The sequence below is a fragment of the Gymnoscopelus microlampas genome, assembly GCF_963454915.1.
Source record: "Gymnoscopelus microlampas genome assembly, chromosome: 7".
Taxonomy (NCBI): domain Eukaryota; kingdom Metazoa; phylum Chordata; class Actinopteri; order Myctophiformes; family Myctophidae; genus Gymnoscopelus; species Gymnoscopelus microlampas.
The window spans coordinates 6,539,763-6,562,828 of NC_139944.1; the positions used below are offsets into that span (position 1 = coordinate 6,539,763).

Here is a 23,066-nt window from a genome sequence, read left to right on the forward strand (position 1 = left end):
ACTTCTATTCAAAAATAGCCAATCTTGGAGCCATTTTTGGAGTGTGAAAAAAAATCAATCAATCATTTAGAAATCTCTTTTAACACAAATCTCAGAACGAACGTACAGGACTTTCATCTTGGACAGGTCCCAGAAGGCTCCGTCCGTCAGCTTGCTGACGTTGTTCCTCTGCAGCTTGAGCACCTCCAGACTGGACAGACCCTGGAAGGTGAGACCCTCCACCTGACGGATCCGGTTCCTGTTCAGCTCGCTGAGGGCGGAGAGACAGAGAGAAGACACACGACGACAACAACGGAGAACGGTTAAGTCACTGATACTGAGAAGAAGAGGTCGTTGAGGACATTTTTATTTATACCCATTAAGACCCGAGGCCCGATCCTACAAACGCCCTCTAAAAGCTGTAGTTCGCACACTTTAAGATTTTTCAAAATTGTTCCAAAATAGCGTAGACGTACAAGCTCTCAGCGCGGCACGAAGTGACGCGATGTGAGCTTGTATATCTGCTATTTTTGAATAGCCAACGCTAAACACACATGCTTTCCCGGTTTTAATGGGTCAACCTGTTTCTATCCTGTGTTCTTTTTTTTCCCTCATCTCCGACTCTATCCTCTTCTCTTCTCGCGGAAACTACAAAATGCACGATCAAATAATTTCACCTGCCTCTTTAACACCTGTAAACCCCGTGACGTGACAATAAGAATCCTGATTGCTATTTGCTATTCCTGAAGGTTAATATTGGGGTGATGAAAAACATCCTATCCGTAACATTTCCCATGTGTCTTTAATTTATTTGACCGAGTAATGCTATGCCCTTCATGCGCCACACGTGAATCCATCGCACCTATAAGTCAAACCCTCGGAATCGGGTTAGCTTAATGTGCTTTGGTTACAACTAACCACTGGCTCGACAGGCATTCCACTGTGGTATCTGTTCCACCTGCGGTATGGGGCCTGTGCGTGTGTGCGTGCGCGCGCTGTGCGTGCCGTGTGCGCGCGCACGCGCGCGTGTGTACCCGCGGGGTTTGAAGCCGAGCGCTCGGCTTACAAACAAGGGTCAAGCTCTGACCCGGCCATCCCTTTTGCACCGACCCACGGCTCCATAAATCGAAGTCACCTGGAGGAGCAAAACCAACTTAACAAGGAAGCGGGCCATATTCCCCTGGAATCTGTCTCCACTCAGATAAGTATCACCTAAGGAAAACACAGCTTGTTGCAGGTCTTCGGTTTAGGTTCCTGTATTTTCCGTGTGTGGGGGGGGGGGGGCACGGCAAATTGCGTGAGATGTGAAAACCACAGGTCGCTCTCTTCTCTCTTCTCTAGCCTTATCAAAAGGCCGGGAGCCTGTTTTGCATGTAACGATGAAGCCGCACACCTGGCGTGTGCGTGTGTGTGTGTGTGTGTGTGTGTGTGAGGGGTGGTGTGATGGCCCCCAGCCCCTGCGAGCGTAAACATCCACACAGGACTCTTTTGTGTTCGGGGTGTGTTTTCGCCACCAGCGTTCAGTGCAGATACAGTGTCACCGGGGCCACCTGCCCGACAATGGGCACCTGGGGGAAACCGCTGGAGCCACAATGGACGAGATTCCCATTACATGTGTCCCTCCCCCGTCCCCCCCTCAGAATGGAGGTGTTGAGCTATGGATAGCTCTAACCGCCTCTCTATGCTGGAGGGAGGGGGGGGGGGGGGGACTGAGAAGGTGGATAATGGAGCAAATGTTTGCAGGGAATACACACGCCAGCACCACTTTGGAGCTCAGGGACTGTGTGGGTAAGAAGGCAGTAAATCAAGCTAGGGTGGAACCCGCTTGTCTGGTGGACCGGGGGCTCAAACCTAGCGTTAAACACACACACACACACACACAAACTAAACCAACATTAACGTTGTTGTTGTTGTCGGGCACAAACCTCTTATCTCCATATTTAAACTTGTTCGTAAATTAACGCCCCTACTTGATCGTATACTACAGCGTCGCACCAAAAGCATCAAAAGTAGCAGATTCCGCAAGCAGAATCCTGGCGCGCACACCTGTGTGTGTGTGTGTGTGTGTGTGTGTGTGTGTGTATTACTATACTTGTGAGGACCAAACGTCCCCACAAGTATTGTAGAATATGAGAAATAGATGTTGCGAGGACCATTTTCTTGGTCCTCACAAGAGAAATTGTTATTTTATGGTTGAAAAAAGATTTTTAGAGATACGTTTACAAAAAGATTCAGGTTGGGGTTAGGTTTAGGGGCTTGGGGTTCGAATTTCCCCTATTTTATACTTAGTTGTGCAGCGATGTCTAACACCGGAAAATAGCCGATCTACAAGCTCACAACGTGTCGCAGCGCGACACGTTGTGAGCTTGTAGATCTGCTATTTGTCGGCTTTAGACTTGCGGTTAGAAATGCCCCCAAAATATCATAAATCAATCATAAAATCGGCTTCCTAAAATGTTGATGTCCTCACAAGTATAGTAATACAAACTTGCGTGTGTGTGTGTAGCTCCTGAACTGTTTTTTTTTCTTTTCTTTTTTTTCTTAGTGCTGTACTCACAGCTGTATGAGCCTGGGCAGCCGGAAGGCCTTGACAGGGACCTGGCTGATGCGGTTCCGGCTCAGCCTGAGGACCTGCAGGGTCGAGCCCAGATGGTCCAGGGCTCCCAGCTCCAACGTGCTGATCTTGTTGTTGCTCAGGTACCTGGAAAACAGAGACACGGCACGTCTTAAAACACACACACACACACACAGCTCTTGGTTTGGAATGGGCCGCAGCCGTGTGGTCGAAACCGACCGTGAGAGAGTGAAAGGAAGACAAGTAAATGAAAAAAGGATGGCACGGGGAACAGACATTAATAATAATAATGTTATAATACAATCAGGCTTATGTAGCGCCTTTCTTTTTTATCTATTTACATTTTTATCCCACGATTTTGTAACCCATGTTTTCACCCAGTGCCAATTGTCTATGTAATCCTGGGCGCTGCTCTCCCTCTGCCAACCTGGGGAGAGCCCAGAACTGAGCTCATAGCGCCTTTCTAAGCACTCAAAAGACGCTTTACAGAAAAACAAAACGAACTGTATTAACCACATGAGCCCCGGCCTCCATATTCTGGACGTGTATTAGAAGGCGACCATTTGGTGAAAATAGGCGATTTAACAAGCTCGTCAAGAGATGTGATGTAGAGGGTAAAGAAGGAGGGGGCCCCCAAGTACAGACCCCTGGGGGACCCCGGTCAGCGGAGTATTATAAGGTTTAACCCATTAAGACCGGGAACGCATCTGTGTCACTTTTAGATTTCTTTAGGCTATTCAAAAATAGCAGACATACAAGTTCATAGCACGGCACCGAGTGCCGCGCTATGAACTTAGATCTGCTATTTTTTTTTCAAAAAACATTTTTTGAATTGGCCTCAGGTCTTAATGGGTTAAGAGCTAAAAGCAAAGAATAAAAAAAGGGGAGACAAAATCAAGACGAAGACACAGAGCTCTCTCTCTTAACTCACAGGTCTTTGATTTGAAGGCCCGCCGGGAAGCCGTGGCCTCGCAGCTCCGTGATGTCATTGTTACTCAGATCCAGCGTCTCCAGGGAAGCCATGTCTCCGAGCCGCATGCCGTCCACGCTGCGGATCTTATTGTGATGTCTGAGAAAGGAAAAAACAAATAAAAAACACAGAAATAAACAAATGACACGTTCAAAGGGGCCGGTGTTTGGAGCAGCGTTTCGGCAAACTCTTGGCACTCAGAAAAAGTTGACCTCTCCCCAAAAAATGTTCCCACACTCACTTTAACCCATTGAGACCTGAAGCCGATTCTACATGTCTCCTAAATCTCAACAGTTTTCTGAAAAACGTATGTTTCTATATCAGTGGTGTTCAAACTTTTTCATATCAAGGACCCCCAAAATTACATGTATTTGGCCACAGACCCCCATCAAAATATGTTGTTCCAGGGACCCCCAGAAGCAAATATTTGAGTTAAAAATGTTCAATTTAAAACAATATATATTCAAAGATTTGCACACATTTTCACAATTTTTCAAAAATAGCAGATCTACAAGCTCATAGCGCGGCACTCGGTGCCGCGCTATGAGCTTGTATATCTGCTATTTTTGAATAGCCCAAAGTGTAAAATAAAGCTTTTTAGCTCAAATCTAAAAATGACACAGTTCCAGGTCTTAATGGGTTAAGCACCCACTCCCATACTCCCCAACCTCCACCCCCCACCACCCCCCCTAGCTTCCCTAAGCCCCTCTCAGGAGGCAAAGACGAGAGTACACAGAACAAAGTGGTCCGCCACAGCAAACAACTACTTTAGGAGGCTGGTCCTTCACCAAACAATCCCATGGACACCTGTAGCAATTTTTTCCACAGAGCTTACTGTCACCCAAATCATCCAGACATCGGGCATCACTTAATTGATCACCAAGAGCCACCCAAGCCATCTAGGGATTTTAGAGCACTTAACACTGTGATGGATGGGAGAGGTGGCTTCTCAAGGACTGGGACATGCTGTTATGCCTGATTTGTACTCGGTGACGCACCGGGGTGTCTCGCACGGAATTTTGCCCGCGCGAGACACCCCGTTTCGCCGTTGTTTTTCCTTTTGCAGAGAATACTGTATGTTGCTACTGTATGTTGAATAGTCAAAGTTTAAAATAATGCTTTTTTTAGTTCAAATCTAAAAATGACACAGATGCGTCCCAGGTCTTAAAGGGTTAAAATAAGTTCTGTATTGCAGCTTTAATATTGATATTTTTGACTGTGTACTTGGGGCATTATATATGCCACGTATAGACTTAACTGCAACTTAAACAGGGTAGTATGCCAGGGTCAACAACATTACTTTACATTACATTACATTACAGTCATTTAGCAGACGCTTTTATCCAAAGCGACTTACAATAAGTGCAATCAACTAAGGTAGGGAACGAAAGCTACTAATCACCAGAGGTTATAAGTGCATTTTCTGCAATAACAAGCAACCAAGAGCATACCTAGCGCTAAGGTAAAAGTGCAATATATCAGCTACCTATTTCCTTAAACAGATGAGACAAAGTAGTCAAATGAGCAGGAGCTAAAAACAAATAATTGTATTGACTAAACAAGATCCAATAAACAATTCAACAATAAAACAAGCATTCGTACAACTAGTTAACAACAAGTAGGCCAGGCAAAGAGGAAGGGTAGTGTTTCCTGAAGAGGTGGGTTTTCAGCCACTAGCCTTTCTGGTGAAAATGCTAAAATATAGCCCCTGCTGTCATTTAAGACAGGATGAGAGCCCAGAATAGCCGCCCCCATCATCTCAGAATATGTCCTCCCGATGGGGACGCGTTCATATAAATGCCCAAAAGTGAGCATGCAGTACTAGAAAACACACAACCGTTCCCTTTTAGACACGAGAAGCAACATGGCAAGGTTATTTCAAGGCATCATTTGACAGGGCTCGTTAGCTTTGGGGGCAAACAGCAGGCCTGAGAAAAGAATGAGGATCATTTATTTAGGACACAAAAAAAAAAGCCTCACGCCCCCCCCCCCCCCCCCCCCCCACCCCCAACCCCGTTTTTATTTTATTTTGGCCCTGCTCTAAGGCGTGTGGAATGGAGGGTCACAGTCCAACCACCCCCCCCTCAACATCTGTGCTGGGCTATTTTGGGGTATATGGACGGTCGGGACCCATTCCACATAGGAGACAAGAAAAGAGAGAGAGAGAGAGAGAGAGAGAATCTCAGTCACTTCGCTCTGTTTACCTTGGAGGAGCAAGAGACACACAGTGGGACAGCCAGGGGGACACAAACACACACACACACACACACACACACACACACACACACACACACACACACGAGGAGGGAGAAATATGTAACCCGGACCCCCAACCAACACACACACACACACACACGAGGAGAGAGAAATATGTAAGCCGGACCCCCAACCCACACACACACACGCAACCCGCACACGCACACACACACACACACACACACACACGCCTCAAAATAGGCCTGTGGAGATATGATTATCATTGATGTACTTTCTGAGCATTTGCCCAGTCCTACCTCAAACACACAGACAGGACTGAGACAGTAGCACACATGCGCACACCACACACACACACACACACACACACACACGCTGGTCATATGGTTCTGTCCTCTGTGTGTGTGTGTGTGTGTGTGTGTGTGCACAGAGGCAGTGTTATCTGAGCGCACATGAAAGCCCCCGGTTGGATGACACATATGACACATGCCAGGGCACTGGCAGCGCTGTCCTGACACTCCGGCTAAAGTTACTGACCTCACGTGCACACGCCTGCCCACGTGCACACGCACGATAGCCTATACTCCTTACTGGTTCTCAACCTGTGGGCCGGGGGGCCCCACTGGTGGCCCGCGAGGGTATCACAAGTCTTTGGCCCCCCCCAAAAAATTAGCAAAGCACTAAATATTTTACCCATTTAGGAGAATTAAAGGAGTAGTTCACCCCAAAAATGTCTTATTTTCTATCAATTACTGCTGATTATTGCTTTTCGTTTTTTTTGTTGCATTCCTGAACCAATAATTTAATGACCGGGTCGTCGATCAATAGGAGACACCGGTCATCAAATGATTGGCTCTACTCGGGAATGCGACAAAAACTTCCATGAATTCAAGGCTTCTTGGGGTGTGTAATTGATAGAAAATAAGTATTTTTTGGGGGGGGAACTACTCCTTTAATGTTAACAGGGCTGAAGTGGTTAATGTATGTTTTAAAATGTAATGATTTATATCTGCAAAGTAACTAGTAACTAAAGTTTTCAAATAATTGTAGTGGAGTAAAAAGTACAACATTTGCCTCTGAGATGTAGTGGAGTAGAAGTAAAAGTATAGACAATTGGAAATACTCCAGTAAAGTAAAAGTACCTCAAAATTGTACTTCAGTACAGTACTTGAGTAAATGTACTTAGTTACTTTCCACCACTGGTTCCATTTGATCCAAGGTTGATTGATTTTTAAATAAACAACCTCTGAAAATGCCCTTATCCAGAAAGAGTTGAGAACCACTGTCCCACTCCAAGTTCCCTGCCGTAGCTAAAAGACGCGAGAGAGACTTGGACACGAGTCCACGTCTCTATGCTTTAAGTCAACATACGCTGAACTGATGTGGAGCCAACAGTTTAATGTTGAGCCACAAACTACTCAACAAAGAACTTTAAATCTTAGTTCGGCTCACTGATTGTCAAATTTCCCAGAATGCTCTATCTTTTTCTGTGTGTGTGTGTGTGTGTGTGTGTGTGTGTGTGTGTGTGTGTGTGTGTGTGTGTGTGTGTGTGTGTGTGTGTGTGTGTGTGTGTGTGTGTGTGTGTGTGTGTGTGTGTGTGTGTGTGTGTGTGTGTATGGGCAGGTGTTCCGCCAGTCAATCTTCATCAAAACAAGGTCAATCCCCCTCTCCTTTCCAGCCGTAACACACACACGCACACGCACACGCACACGCGCGCACACACACACACACACACACACACACACAGTCAACCATTTACTTAGTCTGGAAGGAGGAGGGGTCACATCACAGCAGCCCACCTGAATAAACAGTGGCGGAAATAGTTAAAGATGAGTCGCAGACTCTCTCTCTCTCACACACACACACACACACACACACACACACACACACACACACACACACACACACACACAGGCTCTGGTGCGGGTGAGGTGGGGTCAACAGCTGGTGACCTTCGCTGGGAAAAACAGATCAGTCTCAAACTGGTGGGAGATGTTGGCCTCTCGCCCCTTTTCTCTCTCTCTCTTTCTCTGTGACCAGCCAAGTTCTGTCTTTCTTTCTTTCTCTATCTCTCATTCTCGCCACATCCCTCTTTTCCATCCCACACTTATAAGAGCCCAGCTGTGCGCGCGCAAGAGAGAGAGAGAGAGATAGAAAGAGAGAGAGAGAGAGCTAGAGAGAGAAAGAGACTGTTCACAGCACGTTTGAAGTCACCACACATACACAATAGAGCCGTTTATAAAAGAAAGGAAAAAAATGTGATTATCACACGGCCGGTGACATTTGTGCAAAAGGCGAGCTTCCATTCGCTCTACCCGCTCTTTGATGTGTGTGAAGGTCTTTATTTGGGCCCGATCCCACTTAACCCATTAAAGCCGGGAAAGCAGCGGTGTCATTTTAGATTTTAGCTATATACTCTGTGTGTGTGTGTGTGTGTGTGTGTGTACATATATATATAGCAACATACGTTTTTTCAGAAAACATTGGTTTAGAAAGGTGGTAATCAAAATAGCAGATCTACAAGCTCACATCGTGTCAGCTTGTACATCTGCTATTTTGGACCATTTTTGAAAAATCTTGCTCGAATTTTTTATTATTGTTTTTGACTTTTTTAACACAAATCTTCTCTTCTGGGGTACCTGGCACAAAACATTTTCAGACGGGGGTCCGTGGCCATATATATATATATATATACACAGTATATCAATTTGGGGGTCCTTGGTACGAATACGTTTGAGAAGCACTGATTCAGAAGGTATTTGTAGAATCGGCCTCAGGTCTTAATGGGTTAATTCCAAATCTCATTATCCCACTCCCCCCCCCCCCTACTGACCGTCTTAGGGCGACGGCCATGAGGGAAGCTCATTCTGACACCTCGCCTTTTGATGTACACGGAGGGGCTAGTTTACGCAAAGCCAGCCCCGTTTCTCCACACTTTCCAGTGTGATCTTTGGGCGCAGATTTTGTCCGCCCACGTTTGAAGCCGGGGCCGTCCCGGACAAAAGAGGAATTATTTCCAAATCAGATCATCCCCGTCCCGCAGGACACGTGATTTCCATCGCCCGCCCGCCCGCCCGCCTGCACTTTTCGTCTTTGATGTTTCGACAGGAAGGGACCGGACCGCTCGACGGGGGGACATGTGTGCGCCGCTGCCCTCGCGGACAGTTTTTGACGCCATGTTTTTTTTTTTCTTCTCCAAACTTGTTGTTCAATTCATTCAATCTTGGTGGGCGGGGGGGGGGGGGGGGGGGCGGAAAAGTGTAAGGTGGGTCGGCGGGCGCTTGTCTCATTTAGGCAGGTATGGTACTTTCCAATTATCTTGCCACAAACCATTGGTTCTCAAACTTTTTATTTTATTTCAAGGACCCTGTCGTTGGGCTGTCACGATTACACATTTAAGTTGTCTCACAAAAATTGCGATTAGCAATTTAATTGTGTTTTCGGCATTGAACATTGGAAGATAATACAATTGAAATTTCTGTTCGGTTTTTAATTTGCTTCATAATCACAAATTGCACAGGGCAGATATTACAAATAACTTGAATATACAAATACTTACATTACTAACACATTTAATAATTGTCTCCGCCAGGCCGAAAGGCTTGGTGAGAGAGTATGTTTTACCCCCTGTCTGTCTGTCTGTCCGTCCATCCGTCCGTCCGTCCGTCCGTCCGTGTGTGTGTGTGTGTGTGTGTGTGTGTGTGTGTGTGTGTGTGTGTGTCCGTCAGTCCGTGTGTCATTCTGTCATTTTGTGTACAGCTAATCTCCGGCACCGTTGGCTTGATCGCAGCCAAACTGTGCATACACACTCCCTGGATGCCAGAGAAGAACCTCTGCCCCAAATTTTTCACATAGGCCTGTTATAGCGCCAACAGGAGGCCGCTTTGTGCAAAACATATTTTTTGACAGTACTCCTACAGATTTTGCCCAAAAATCATGCAAATCGGTACACAGTATCTCTATAGTCATTAAACAAAACAAGCCTTTCAGATTTTTCATATTCCATCTTGATTGACTAAAAATGGCTTCCAAAGTTTGTAGGAGTGCTCTGTTTTGAACAAAATGCCTCAAATCATGAACACAGCATGCAATTTCCATGACATTTTGCACGCACATTCCCATTAGGCCGAGGAAGAAATGCCACTAGAACATTTTCAAATCAGCCTCATGGTGGCGCTATAACATGCCCATTTGTGTTTTTACCTATAACTGCACCGATTTGTGTAAAACTCTGTATGCGCACTCCCTAGAGGTCAAGGAAAAACCTTTGCCCTGCATTTTTCACTTCTGCCTTTTATATAAATAACTGCGATTATCTCAAATAATTGCGATTAGACCATTATGTAACAATTGTGACAGGCCTACCCTGTCGTGTAATTATGGATCTAAATCAGTAATTGCCGAGGCAAGCGGAGTCGGAGACGCTTGTATGAAAGTGGCGGTGCTTATATTCTAATTACATGAATTACGAGAAGCACGTTAAGACACACAGGTCGGTCGGTGGTACGGTAGTTCCGCCAACGCCCCCAGCGATCAGACCATAGTTAATACTATACAAGCTGAACCATAACAAGACTGTACCAAAACATCAGCTAGTAACATCTCCACTCAAAAAACAGAAAAGGGTACAACATACCTCTACCCCCATAACTCTGAGAGTGTACAAATGGAACCAAATGGACCCGTGAGGGTCCATTTGGTTCCATTTGTACGCTCTCAAGAGGGGGGGGGGGGGGAGGACAAGCCCCCCGATTGGTTTGTTGGCCAATCCGATCAAAGAGCGCCGAGTGGCTGCCAAAAGGACCCCAGCTTGACGCGCAGCGCCCGCGACACTGTCCACACGGATTAATAGGATGAAGTGCTCACTGCGGGCCGACTGCTCATTGGCTTATCACTGCCTTGATGAACTCCACAAGGGGAGATCAAAAGGAAAGCGCGGACGGACGACAGGGAGCGAGAGGGAGGTGAGAAAGAGCCTGGCGGGGGAGCGGAAGGAGGAGGTGAAAGAAGAGAGAAAGAGTTTAGGTCACCGTTTCAAACCGGGCGGGGACGGAGGAGGGGACGGAGGAGGGGGGACGGGGCAGAAAAAGGGCGTAATAGTGGAGAAACTAAAATAATAATAATAATCGTGTTCATTTCCTTCTGAGAGTGTAGTTATTAGGAGACATTTTGGCTGATATCTGATTAATGATCTGGTGGCATTCTGCAGGATATGACGCGATATGACGCGATAGTGAAAGATGGCGGATTTGAAATCGATGAACGATCGGCTTCATTTTCGGTCTGTAGAAAGCAGAGGTGTGGCTTTGTCCATCTCTTTTATACAGTGTATGGTTTTATCCAACCGATACCGGTGCTAAACCGGCATTTTGCCGGTGCCTAAATGGTGCCAGAACAGATCTTTTTTTTTTTTAACTGTCAATGACATTAATAGCATTTTTTAGTAGTACACTTTTGTTTAATTCTGAGAACCTTCTGCCAGTGCTGCCTTGTGCTGATTCCAGATTAGCCGAAATCATCTTACCCGTTACTTACACAGCAGTACAAAACACTAGCTAGTATTCGGTACTATTCTACTATACGGTATCGGATGTGGTGGTACCGGTTCTAGTATGGTACCGGTTCTAGAATGGTACCGGTTCTCGATGCTCAACCCTACGTTTAGCCTCGATCTCCAGGCTTGTATTTTTTAGTTTTGCTGAAAAAGAAAAGCCTGGACCAACGAGTCGATGTTCCGGGCACAGGAAGTGGGAGTCATCCTCAACCAACCAGAGTGCCGTGGGCGTCGCTCCAAATGTTATGCCGAGCGGGGCGGGGGTGGCGGACAGATCGGCGAACCAATGGGATCCCACGCATTCTCTCTCTCCGGAGAGTTCAAACCCGCCCCTCTGTGCCAGATATCAGACACGCTAGGGCAGTCTACCCTTTGTTAGACAGCGCTACTCTACAGCATTGGTTCTCAAAGTGGGGTCCGGGGACCCCCAGGGGTACTTGAGGGGGTTCCAGGGGGTCCCCAGCTAAATGATGGACAGGAACCAAATGGACCCTTATGTGTCTGTAACTCTGAGAGTGTACAAATGGAACCAAATGGACCCTAACGGGTCCATTTGGTTCCATTTGTACACTCTCAGAGTTAAATTAACATTGATTCTACAATATGAATTGGGGTCCCAGAGGTATAATTGCCATTAAATGGGGGTCCGTAGCCTAATGCATGTTAAACTGGGTGTCCTTGAAATTAAAATGGTTGAGAATCACTGCTAGAGAGCCGTAAAAACCTTCTTTTATGGGGGTCCCTGGCTTATCTTTTCAAATGGGGGTCCGCCGGGTAATAAGTGTCAATTTGGGGGTCCTTGACATGAAAAAAGTTTGAGAACCACTGCGCTAGGGCAGTCTACCCTACGTTAGACAGCGCTACTCTACAGTGCATCTCACATCCACCATCTTGTTAGCGGTTGTCGGTTAGCGACGACGCTAGTCGACAGCCAAGCCTAGTGAGTGACACGTGGCGGCGACGGCGGCGGAAGGCACAAGGCTCCCGAGGTGGCATCCTCTGTCAAAGACACTCGGTAGCATTCAGCGCTCCAATGCCCCGGCACATTCTGGAAGGAAGGACTACACACAAGTCAGGACTGGATCTGGTCGGAGGCCCCCGAAGAAAGACTCTCTCTGTGTGTCTGTCTGTCGGTCCGTGTGTGTCTGTTTGTCTGTGTGGAACCACTGTCTCACACAGACCTGCAGTCAGACGACATTCCAGCGGGCTCTCCGACCAACGGCGCAGGAATTCCGCACGCACTGCACTGCCTCTGCCAAGGCGCGCGTGCGCACACACACACACACACACACACACACGCAAACACGCGCACACACAAGGAAAGGGAGGGCTTGGGGATAGTGGAGGTTAGCGAGGAGGGGGCGTTCGCATGAACCTGAGCTGGAGTCCAACTCCCCCCCCCCCCCCTCCCTCACCTCTTCTTCATGCCGCAGGCCCCCCCTCCCCCCCCCTCTTCCTACAGTAACCGAGGTGATGTCACTCATGTCACTGTGACCCACCCAGCCTCGCTCACCCCCTGATCTGATCCCCCCTCCCTCCCTCCCTCCCTCCCTCCCTCGCCCCCCCGGTTTACAGTAAAGCCGCATGACCGACAGCCGCAGCTGCAAGGGTTGTTCCGAGGGGCATTTCAGCTGTGTAGCTTTGTAAAGATAGGACCCTCCCCCTCTATCCCCACCTCCTCTCTCTCGCTCTCTTCCCATCAGGTCTACGGGTCTTCCCATAGCAACAGGCCAAAAAAAGACCCCCCCGATCCCGTTTAGCAGGACAGGAGAGAGGAGAACAGAGAGCAAGTGCAGATGATCCCTGCGAGCGAAAGGTGAACCTCGCTCTGGGTGGGTTTCACGTGAACGAGTCCCCCCCCCCCCCCCCCAGACGGAACAAAACAAAACCAAAAAAGCAACAACATTTTCTGAACTCTCACTCGATCGATCCGCGTTTTGACAGGCGGACGCGAGTTCAGCTTCAGACAGAGGGAGCCCGCGACGCGTTGCTCAATCGAAACCTCGATTTCCCAACAGACAATAAGTGCTGAGAGGGCAGCATTCCGACTGAATCTTGGCCCCGCGGGCGGCCCGATGATAAATCCTGCGTATCGGGCAGATGACACACAGGGAGAGGCCGGGGCATGACCATTACTAAGCCCATCGCTGAAAGTGATACGCCGGGCGATGAGGCACTTCACAGGAAGCCGGCAGCTGCATGCTTTAATATCGGGGGGAGTCGGTCGGTTGTGCTAGCAAGGCGTGAAAGAAAATACACACAGACTGTTTCGGGAGTGTTCACACTAGCCCAGCTATGGCGGGGGGAGGCGGGGGGAGGGGGGGGGGGGGCTTTAACGCAACGCGTTTTCTGGTTGAGTGAGAAGCTAGAATGTTCCGTCGCTACACATGACAAGGCAAAACAACGTCTCAGACCCCCACAACAATGAGACCTCACAGACAGATTAGACGGGCAGGCCGTGGTCATAGTGTGTGTGTGTGTGTGTGTGTGTGTGTGTGTGTGTGTGTGTGTGTGTGTGTGTGTGTGTGTGTGTGCATGAAAGAGAGAATGTCAATAGGCCACTGCGCTTATAGTTGTGATACACACAAGATGATAAGCAGTGATGCATGCACGCACACACACCAGCACACAAACTCACATGCGTGCGGCGCGCACACATATATATACACACACACACATTCACACACACCAGCCGTTCCCAAATAGGGCAGTAAATCTCCAGTGAAATGCCAGCGCACGCAGGCCCTGCAGGCAGAATTTCACAACTGGAAGCAACTAGCAAAAGAGCTGTATGGGACCTGACACTTCAGCTAGCTAGCGCCGCGCGGCTGGCTAACAAGACTAGTCAAGCTGGTCGAGAGTGTGTACCGATCTCTCCCAACGGCTCTCCAATAAAGTCAGAGCGGACAAACAATGTTGATCCGAGTTTAGCCGGTCGAACAGGAACATCAAGTCCCTAAGTTCCTAATAGCACTCGTGATGGCTATCATCGACTAATTGCAATCGTGCTGGACAGATGTAAAAGTAGATGTGACCTAAAGTCGAGGGACTATTTCAAGAGCCCGTCCGAGATGCCACGGTTCACAACCCAACCCCAGCCCCAGATGGATATGGTGACAGAATGTGGGGGAGTTAAGTGGGCCGATGTACTCACAGGTAGAGGGATACGATCTTGGAGGCGGCCTGTCCTAAATCCGGCACGGAGGTCAGCTCGTTGTGGTCCAGCCGTCTGTATAGAGGGACAAACATCAAAACAGTTAGTGAGAGAACGAATCCTCAAGTGTTCCAATTCAATGCTGCAATTCCAGAAAAACTTATTTGAATGCATGAAATGTTATCAGAATCAGGAGACAGAGAGAGAGGAAGAGCGAGGAGAAAAAACGAAGATCTATTCCGGTGGTTCTCAAAGTGGGGGTCCCCAGCTAAATGTGTTTTGTGTGGGAGACGCAGGTTTGAATCCGGGACGTTGCAGTTGCCTCTCTCTCTCTCTCTCTCCCTCTCTCTCTCTCTCATAACAATGGACACTCAGTTGAGAAACCACAGTGGACCTTATCACATTGGGTGCATTCAAAAGGCTCTATTCACAGCAGCCATATTATGAAGACATTCACAGGTGTTACCAATGATACTAATGAAGGCTCTGTTCCATTTAGTCTAGCACAGTGGTTTCCACGACCCCCATAACCCTGAGAGTGTACAAATACGGGTCCATTTGGTTCCATTTGTACACTCTCAGAGTTACACACCTGTAAGGGGCCATTTGGAAGCCCATGATGGTCCCTGGACCCCAACTGTAGACCCACTGGTGTTTCCAGTGGGCCAACATGCACAATATCAGCACCCTGACTCTGTTTGACCAGAATGGAACAGAGCCTTCATTAGTATCATTGGTAACATCTGTGAATGTCTTCGCCGGGCCGGAAGTTCTGTGAGCACTGAGCAGCCAAATCTCACGCACCGCTTTGACCAATCGGCGTGAAACTTCGCACGCACACTCGCAGTAGGCCAAGGAAGAACCTGCCACCCCCCGAAAAAAAAATCTTATCTGCAATGGTGGACTATAACATGTTATAGGCCAGTATTTTCGCCTATAACTCTTGAACCGTAGGTCTGTACAATCACATTTTCCCCTTCCATTGGATTCCTTTGGCATCGTGAAGCAACTTGAGGGGCCTCTAAAACAACGCCGAGCCTAAACATTAGGCACAAATGATCTCATGAGTCATGTGACAATGGCCGTCAGACAGGGTCCATACCGTTTGCCTGTAATTGCCTTCAAACCTAAATTGGACTCGCATGTTGAGGGAACTCTGCAGACTAGAGCACACCTCCAAAAAAACGCTTTCGCTTGCGGGCACCACAAACGCGAACAGTTGCAGTGTGTGTTGTACAAACTACTAGTCCCCCCACCCTGCAGCTTCCTCGTATCCTGAGGCTGCACGGTGCACCCCATACGATTGACACACATCCCTGGGGTAGGCCGGGAGGGCCTGGCGAAGGGAGATCTGCGCTTTTCTAGTATTTTAAAAATAACACCGGAGTAAAACAAATGTAGACATAAGCGTATGACCGGTTGGGCCCTGCCTGCCAGAGATGTCACCAGTGTGTGTATCACCCGCTCGGCTCGTGTGTGTGTGTGTGTGTGTGTGTGTGTGTGTACGTGCCCCCGTGTGCCAGTGCTGAGTGACAGCGAGCCAGGCCCTCTCCTCACCGTATAAAATATTTACAAGGCCAGTGTTGCCCACAGTATCGGGTGGTGGAGCGCAGGCTTAATATAGAAAACCACCACTTTATTCTCAATTGGACCCGGTTCAAGGCGATACATGCGGAAGATTGCTGTGCTAGGGCTGTGGGGCGGGTCCGGGCCTTCAGATGGACGTTTCTAATTAAGATGTCAGACTGTCTTGGAGTTTGTCCATAAAATTGTGTCCGTCATCGTGCTCAAAAGCTTGTTTGCCCTGTCATGATGTGATCGTGATGATGTATTCATATTGTTAACATTGCAGACGTGCGCACACTCCCGACGCCACTAGGACGGACACCAACACCGCGTGCAGAGGCACAGAGGGAGGCCTTTCTGTTAAGAAATTGACGGGGCAGTGCGTGGTGTTCATGGATTTGCTGTCTGACTGCCAGATCGATGCTGCTGAGCTCTACTGAAAGGGACTGGTGTAAAATGGGAGCCCGGCCAACACGTACGTGCACGCACACACACACACACACACACACACACACACACACACAAACTCTTTAACACTGGAGTGGTTTGAGTGGCTGGATAACTTCAGTGCAGGCACATGGACGGACACACACACACACAACACACACACACAACCCTAGTGTGTTTGGACACCCAAATCGTCCAGTTAAGTGTTCCTTGTCATGCTTTCCCCTCAAGTGTGATGTCCCAGGCACTGCTCTCTAAGCCAGCGGTTCTCAAAGTGAGGTCCACGGACCGCCAGGAGACCTTGAGAGGGGTTACAGGGAGGTCCCCAGCAAAATCATGAACAGTTTAACCACTTCAACCCTATTATTATACTCATATAGCCAACACAAATCTTGGGGTAAATAGATATTTTGAAACACAACATAAATCTTCTCTTATGGAGATCCCTGGCACAAACTATGGTTCTTAAAAAATGTTTAAGAACCACTGCCCTAGGCGTACGACTGCTGGGTGGGCTACTATCCAAGTATGCACATCTGTGCATGGACAGTGCAACAGTATGTGTAATCCCCTTAGTGACTGCACTGGATACATAGACCCCTTAACAGACGACGTCACACTGATAAGAACCAGTATGCGTGCAACCAGTATGCGCTAAATGAAACCCATTCTATCAGGTCTCGCCAGGACGTGCCACACTAGCCAACACACAAGAGGGGGTTGGGGTGTGCTGAAACTAGCGCACCCCGAAACAACAGCTTGGAAATTGATTGCGTCAAACAATCACCTGCGCATCCAGTCTCAATGTTAGTAAACAATTAATTGGTCTATAGACTACTACTTACAGCTCTCGTAAGTTGGGGAGATTGGCGAAGACTTCTTCGCTGATGTTCGTCAACTTGTTGCCGCCAAGATTTCTGAAAGAGAGGGGGGGGGGCATACGTTTACAATTTATATCACTAACATAGTACATTTAATAGTATAGATGACGGATGAAAACGCAAAATTACAATTTTGGCAACCATCTGTGACTTTTCAAAATCGTATGTTATGTTTTTCCTTACAACAATTTGTTTTACTCATCAACAGCGAGTCAGCAACCATGTTTGACAATCGGACGAACTTCGCTTTCTTTTTTTTTCTCCCTCCAACTTGACAAATTGCCTCGTTCAGTGTGCGTTAAGTGTTTCTGCAGTACATCCATTCAAGCTAACCTTCCAGTGTGCGGGCCGGATCAATACTATTGATACAGACTGTGTCTCTCTCTCCTGGCTCACTTACCTAAGCCTGCCCACAGGCCATTCATCTGCACAGCAGTCAATTTGCACTTTAGGGCTAATAGCGTATTTAATAGCTGGCACTTTACTTGTACAGCGGCTTATTAGAAAGTGATTTGTCCAGTGATATAGCGTTACCGCTGCCAAGTGTGTGTGTGTGTGTGTGATATTACAGTATGCCACCTGCATTTCAGATAAAGGTTCCCACGCTATGTGACAAATTGAGTCATATGTGCAAACAAATGCCCTCTTTTGTTCATTAGTGTGACACACACAGGCGCACAGATTTCTCTTCAGCCCGCTGGGCAGACAGGAGGTCGTACTGAGAACGGTGTTGGTGTGTGAGTGGTGTTGGTGTGTGTGTGTGTGTGTGTGTGTGTGTGTGTGTGCGTGCGTGCACGCGTAGGGCTCAGGCAGACAGAAACAAAGGGAGCCCACAGCTCTGAGCGGGCGGCCTGCCTCCCGTCCCGGTGTCCCTCGCCCCAGACGTTCAGAGACAGCCCAGGAATGTTTCACAGGCCTGCCGAGAGATGGCCGCTTGTTCCCAGAGAACCGGGGGACACATTTACCTGACGCACCACCCACATTCCTCGTCCTGTTGTCCCATTAGCCCATTAAGACCTGAGGCCGCGTCTAAAAAAATCGAAATCCTAACAATTTTTCGGAAATAAATATTTTAAGAATAATTTTCACGATTTTGCAAAAATAGCAGATCTACAAGCTCGTAGCGCGGCACTCGGTGCCGCGCTATGAGCTTGTAGATCTGCTATTTTTGAATAGCCAAAGAAATCTAAAGTGACACAGATGCGTTCCAGGTCTCAATGGGTTAGGAGAGGCAGGCAGCTTCTCAGAGATCAGGCCACTGTGTAATAGCGGAAAATCGATGGCACTTAGATATCGCAAATGAATCTTACAATACTGAATGAATCCTCAAGCATGATTTTTTTACCTCACCTTTTATGATTATTCTACTCGATTATTTTTGTCAAAGATTACAATATAATGTAATATAAATGGGATCAAATGTATCGTGAGGTGCTGGAGTGAACAGGAGGAGACCCTGCAATGATCTTGAGCACCATTTGAACCACTTTCAACCTGGAATGCCCATTTTTGACATTCAAAATGATGCAAAAATTGAAGATTTTTGCATCAACCGCTACTTGCGAAAGATTTTCGAAAGTAGCGATAATAGCGATCTACAAGCAGACAACAAGCTTATAGCTCTGCCGTTTTCACGTCACATCGCAACACGCTGTGAACTTGTAGATCTGCCAATATCGATGGTCAAATCGACGGTCAAATGGGATTTTTAGACATTTGCTAAAAATCGTAACAAGAAACAACGCTGAAAGCCACGGATTACCCTATTACGGATCAACTGGAGGACAAGTCAACCTTGAGGGGGAAAATAATTGGACGTTTTTTTATAGAGCACAGCTTAATATGGTCGTGAGCTCCCATCCTTGTACGCCTCTCCTTCCCTTTCGGATTCTCGCTCTCCTTCAGTCTGCTTGATTGCAGATAATGACAGTCTCCCTTTCCTAACTCCTTCTCTCTTCGTGTGCGTTTGTGTGACGAGATAATAGCGGAGCGTGTGTCAGGCCTCCGGGCACAACTCTGACAGCGGTGTGTGTGTGTGTGTGTGTTGTGATTGCTCACTGGGGCACCTCCCCGCCATTGTGACCCAGAATGCTAAATTGCCATCCCCTGCAACAGGAGGCAATTACCTCGTTATGGGCGAAGCTAAGTGAAAAATCACATGGTTTTCCTGCATGCCGCGGCAGCCGGGAGGTATGTATATTCAGAAGACACACGCGTGCACGCACACACACACACACACACACACACACACACAGAGGCATGTAGAGGAGGGACCGACGGAGGGAGAAGGCTGTCGTCTGTTAGGGCAATCATTGGTTTTAACAAGCGAGCAGATCGCCGCACAGATTGGCCCGCGAGAACTTTTACCTGCAAGACCCCCTTGTAGAGGACTCGCGCGCTAAGTCGCCACAGATGTCACTTCCAAAGGTTCCCTTTTAAATGCTTTTTTTAGAGAACATGACAAGAGGGTTAAAAGAGGAGCCGTATGCATGTAGCCTGAACGTACGGAACATGAAAGGTAAAAGTTTGAAGCGGAGGCCGGAGGAGGAGGAGGAGGAGGAGGAGGAGGGGAAACATTTACAAACGTATGACTGGACGAGGAAGAAGAAAAAAAAAGTCACAATCGAGAGCAAAACCTGCCGTACTGGTGCTAAAGGCCACGCACGGTAACAAACAAAAGCTGGTCCTCTGTGTGTTTATGCAAGGCACACATGTGGCGGTTTTCCCAGTCACCTCTGACAAGCCGAAAGGGAAGGGAAGGTGTTTACACAACGGCCTCTTTTTTCCTCCCGGACCTCATTCAGCCAGATTCATTTTCCTGCCTATCAGATGAGATAAGTTTCACGGCGTTTTAACACCTACTGTATGAGGTGGCGCTGATAACAGCCGTTTCCCTCTCGCCTCCCAGTCTCCCTTTCTCTCTCCCTACCTCCCTCTCTCTCTCTCTCTCACGGCCTCTCTCTCTTCCCTGTGGAAGTGGGGTGGGGGGGTGTGTGACCGTGTCACCACTAACTGTGGGTTAATGCTTCAAGCAACCTAAAGTCAGATGTATACTTGCGACGGTGTCACGCGCGGCAGTGGGTGTTTTGTTGTTGTTTTTTTCCAACACCTGTGTCTCTCCGTTTAGTCCTCTGAGTGTTTACAGGTGAAACCAGTTTTCACTGGATCAGATGACTCTTACATCATTTTATGTGACTCGGAGTATATACATTAACTTACGAACAGTCTATGTATGCCATAAACAGTCGTGCTGCTGCAACAAAATGTCGTAGCTCACTTGTTGCAAACTAACTAGTAGCTAGTACTAAGCCTCTAGTAGGGATTTTACACCCCATCTCTGCCGGAAAAGTTCTATTGTTATTACGTTTCAATGACACGAAATGGCAAGAGTCGGGCCATGATTAAATATGGCAAACACTACAAAGAACTTCGATGCCAGAAAAAAAAGGCCTGGGATATTTCAAACGGTGCATTCCATCACATGGTACAGCTAGAATGCCCGTGTTTATCCACACGGGCAGGACTGTTTGACATTAGTCAGCGGGATCAAAAATCGGCACTCTCCAGCTAGTGCTTGACCAAAAAAAGCATTAAGAGGGCAATAATTTAAGTCTATGAGTCGGGCCAACTTTCCACACTGAACCAATTGTAAGGGGTCCCCGTCACGCATTTTTCTCACCGGGCAAACGACCAGCGCAAGCGCAATGGTTTTCTTTGGAAATTCAAGTCCTCTGGACAATTGTGCTTGAGTACAAGGTTGAGGTGTTGGCACTGCAAACATTCGAATACATAAGACAGGGGAGACTAAATTTAGCCCGCCGAATCCTATTCTGAACTGTGACCACAAAACGTGTCACATTGAACACTCCTGCTGTGTTGAAGGTGGAACAGCTAGTCATCAGCGACCACGAAGGTCGGCATAACCTCTGGTCTGTCCATAGTGGAGAGAAACGTAACATGAGGGCAGTTGAGGTGAGGAGGGTGGGGGGTTGGGAGAGAGAGAGAGAGAGAAGGCACGGTTACACTCCCACCTCCAACCCACCGAGACCCTACTTGACCCTCTGCAGTCTCCCTGCCGAACACAAGCCCCCCCCCCCCGACCCTCCCTCCCTCCCTCCCTCCCCGAGACCTCCCCGCATATTATAAACGGTGGCCACAGGGGTCAAGACGAGAGACCGGATCATCTGTCTTGGCAAAAGTGTCCCAGACAACCCTTATACTCCCGAGCAAAGATCAGCAAAACAGAACCATCACGCACTCAATAAATAAATCACCAATTAAACAATGTGAAAATTCACCAGTATCCTTAAATTAAAAAAGTAAGAAAAAGTGATAGGCATGCTACATGTTGGGCAAGTAGCAAAATGCACCACCTGTTGCCCTGAAGCACACAGCCCCCTATTCTCCACGTCGTTTTTAGGTCAAGTGACAACAGCACTAGGTCAGCAATTCAGAGTTCTGGGTGGCTTGGAGTCACCTGAAACAATATTAGCTTTTGCATTAGCCCGTCAGCCAGACAGGGCTCCACAAGACACTGTGATAAACCCATAAACGGCCTGTCTGAGCAAACTGTCCTAGCGGGAAAGAGGGCTCGCCGCCCAACACTGCAATTAGCCCATCTTGGCATAGACACAGACAGCTGCCCGGGCTCTCCACTCGGTGAAGGGCCAGTACACTCGCACCTCAGCACCTGTCCCTTCTCACAAAATATACTCGTATATTTATTGTCTAAAAATCACCGCTTCTCAACGTCTAGTTCCGGGGCCCGCCAGGGCAGGGTCCAAATGGACTCTAACCTGTAACTTTCGACAGTGTTCATTTAGATCTAAGAGTGTGCAAATGGAACCAAACAGACCGGCCCATTTGGTTCCATTTGTACATTCCCAGGGTTACAGAGGGGTCTCATGCTCATAGACAGACAAGCAAGCAATTTGGTACCTAGATTAACACGCAGAGTGTCAATTAACAAGTTGCGAGACATTCCCCAACAGTTCTCTCCATGGTTGTTGTGACAGATGAATCACAGGCACCAGTAATATAATGGCATAAAACACTTATTTGGTCTCCTGAATAATCTATCCTCCCTTTCTGCACAAGAACTACATGCAACTGCTGCTATGTCTCCCGAAGACATATTCTGGAGAGACAAGAGTTACATTTTGTGGAGGAGATGGCTCAATTAAAAGATTTCATCAACATCTGCAAGAGCTACGTTCCTATCTGGTTACTACAAGCCGGTACAACATGTTGATGGCTTGGCGGATTTATGTCACAATGCAAGTGTTGTGCTCGCTCGCTCTCTCTCTCTCTCTCTCTCTCTCTCTCGAAGTTGGCTCTGATCAAAGATCCACAATGGCTCAAGAGAGGCTTAATCTTCTCACCTAGATGTCCATTGAGCATGACGTGCTGCAGAAAGTGTTTTTCACTGACCTGGTCAAGGACTTTGCTGTAGAGAAGTAAAGAAGACGCCGCTTAAAGGTTTAACCTGGAACGCATCTGTGTCACTTTAGATGTATTTGGCTATTCAAAAATAGCAGATCTACAAGCTCATAGCGCGGCACTCGGTGCCGCGCTATAAGCTTGTATATCTGCTATTAAAATCTTGAAAAAAAATGTTTTGGATATTTTTTCAAAAAACTGTTAGGATTTAGAAAACATTTTTAAGAATAGGTCTTAATGGGTTAAAGCACTGCTCTATGACATTGTTATATGCTGCACATAACGCA

The 23,066-nt window shown here is 47.6% G+C and overlaps 1 protein-coding gene across 1 annotated transcript in view; it reads right to left on the bottom strand.

Moving 5' to 3' along the window:
• lrig1 (leucine-rich repeats and immunoglobulin-like domains 1) overlaps nucleotides 1–23,066 on the bottom strand; it is a 64,452-nt gene that overhangs the window by 29,801 nt on the left and 11,585 nt on the right. The window contains exons 2-6 of the mRNA XM_084063214.1: nucleotides 17,305–17,376; nucleotides 14,447–14,521; nucleotides 3,486–3,623; nucleotides 2,537–2,680; nucleotides 107–250 (exon numbers count right to left, since the gene is read on the bottom strand). Of these exons, the coding sequence (XP_083919340.1) occupies nucleotides 107–250; nucleotides 2,537–2,680; nucleotides 3,486–3,623; nucleotides 14,447–14,521; nucleotides 17,305–17,376 (573 nt within the window). The remainder of the gene's footprint in view (nucleotides 1–106; nucleotides 251–2,536; nucleotides 2,681–3,485; nucleotides 3,624–14,446; nucleotides 14,522–17,304; nucleotides 17,377–23,066) is intronic.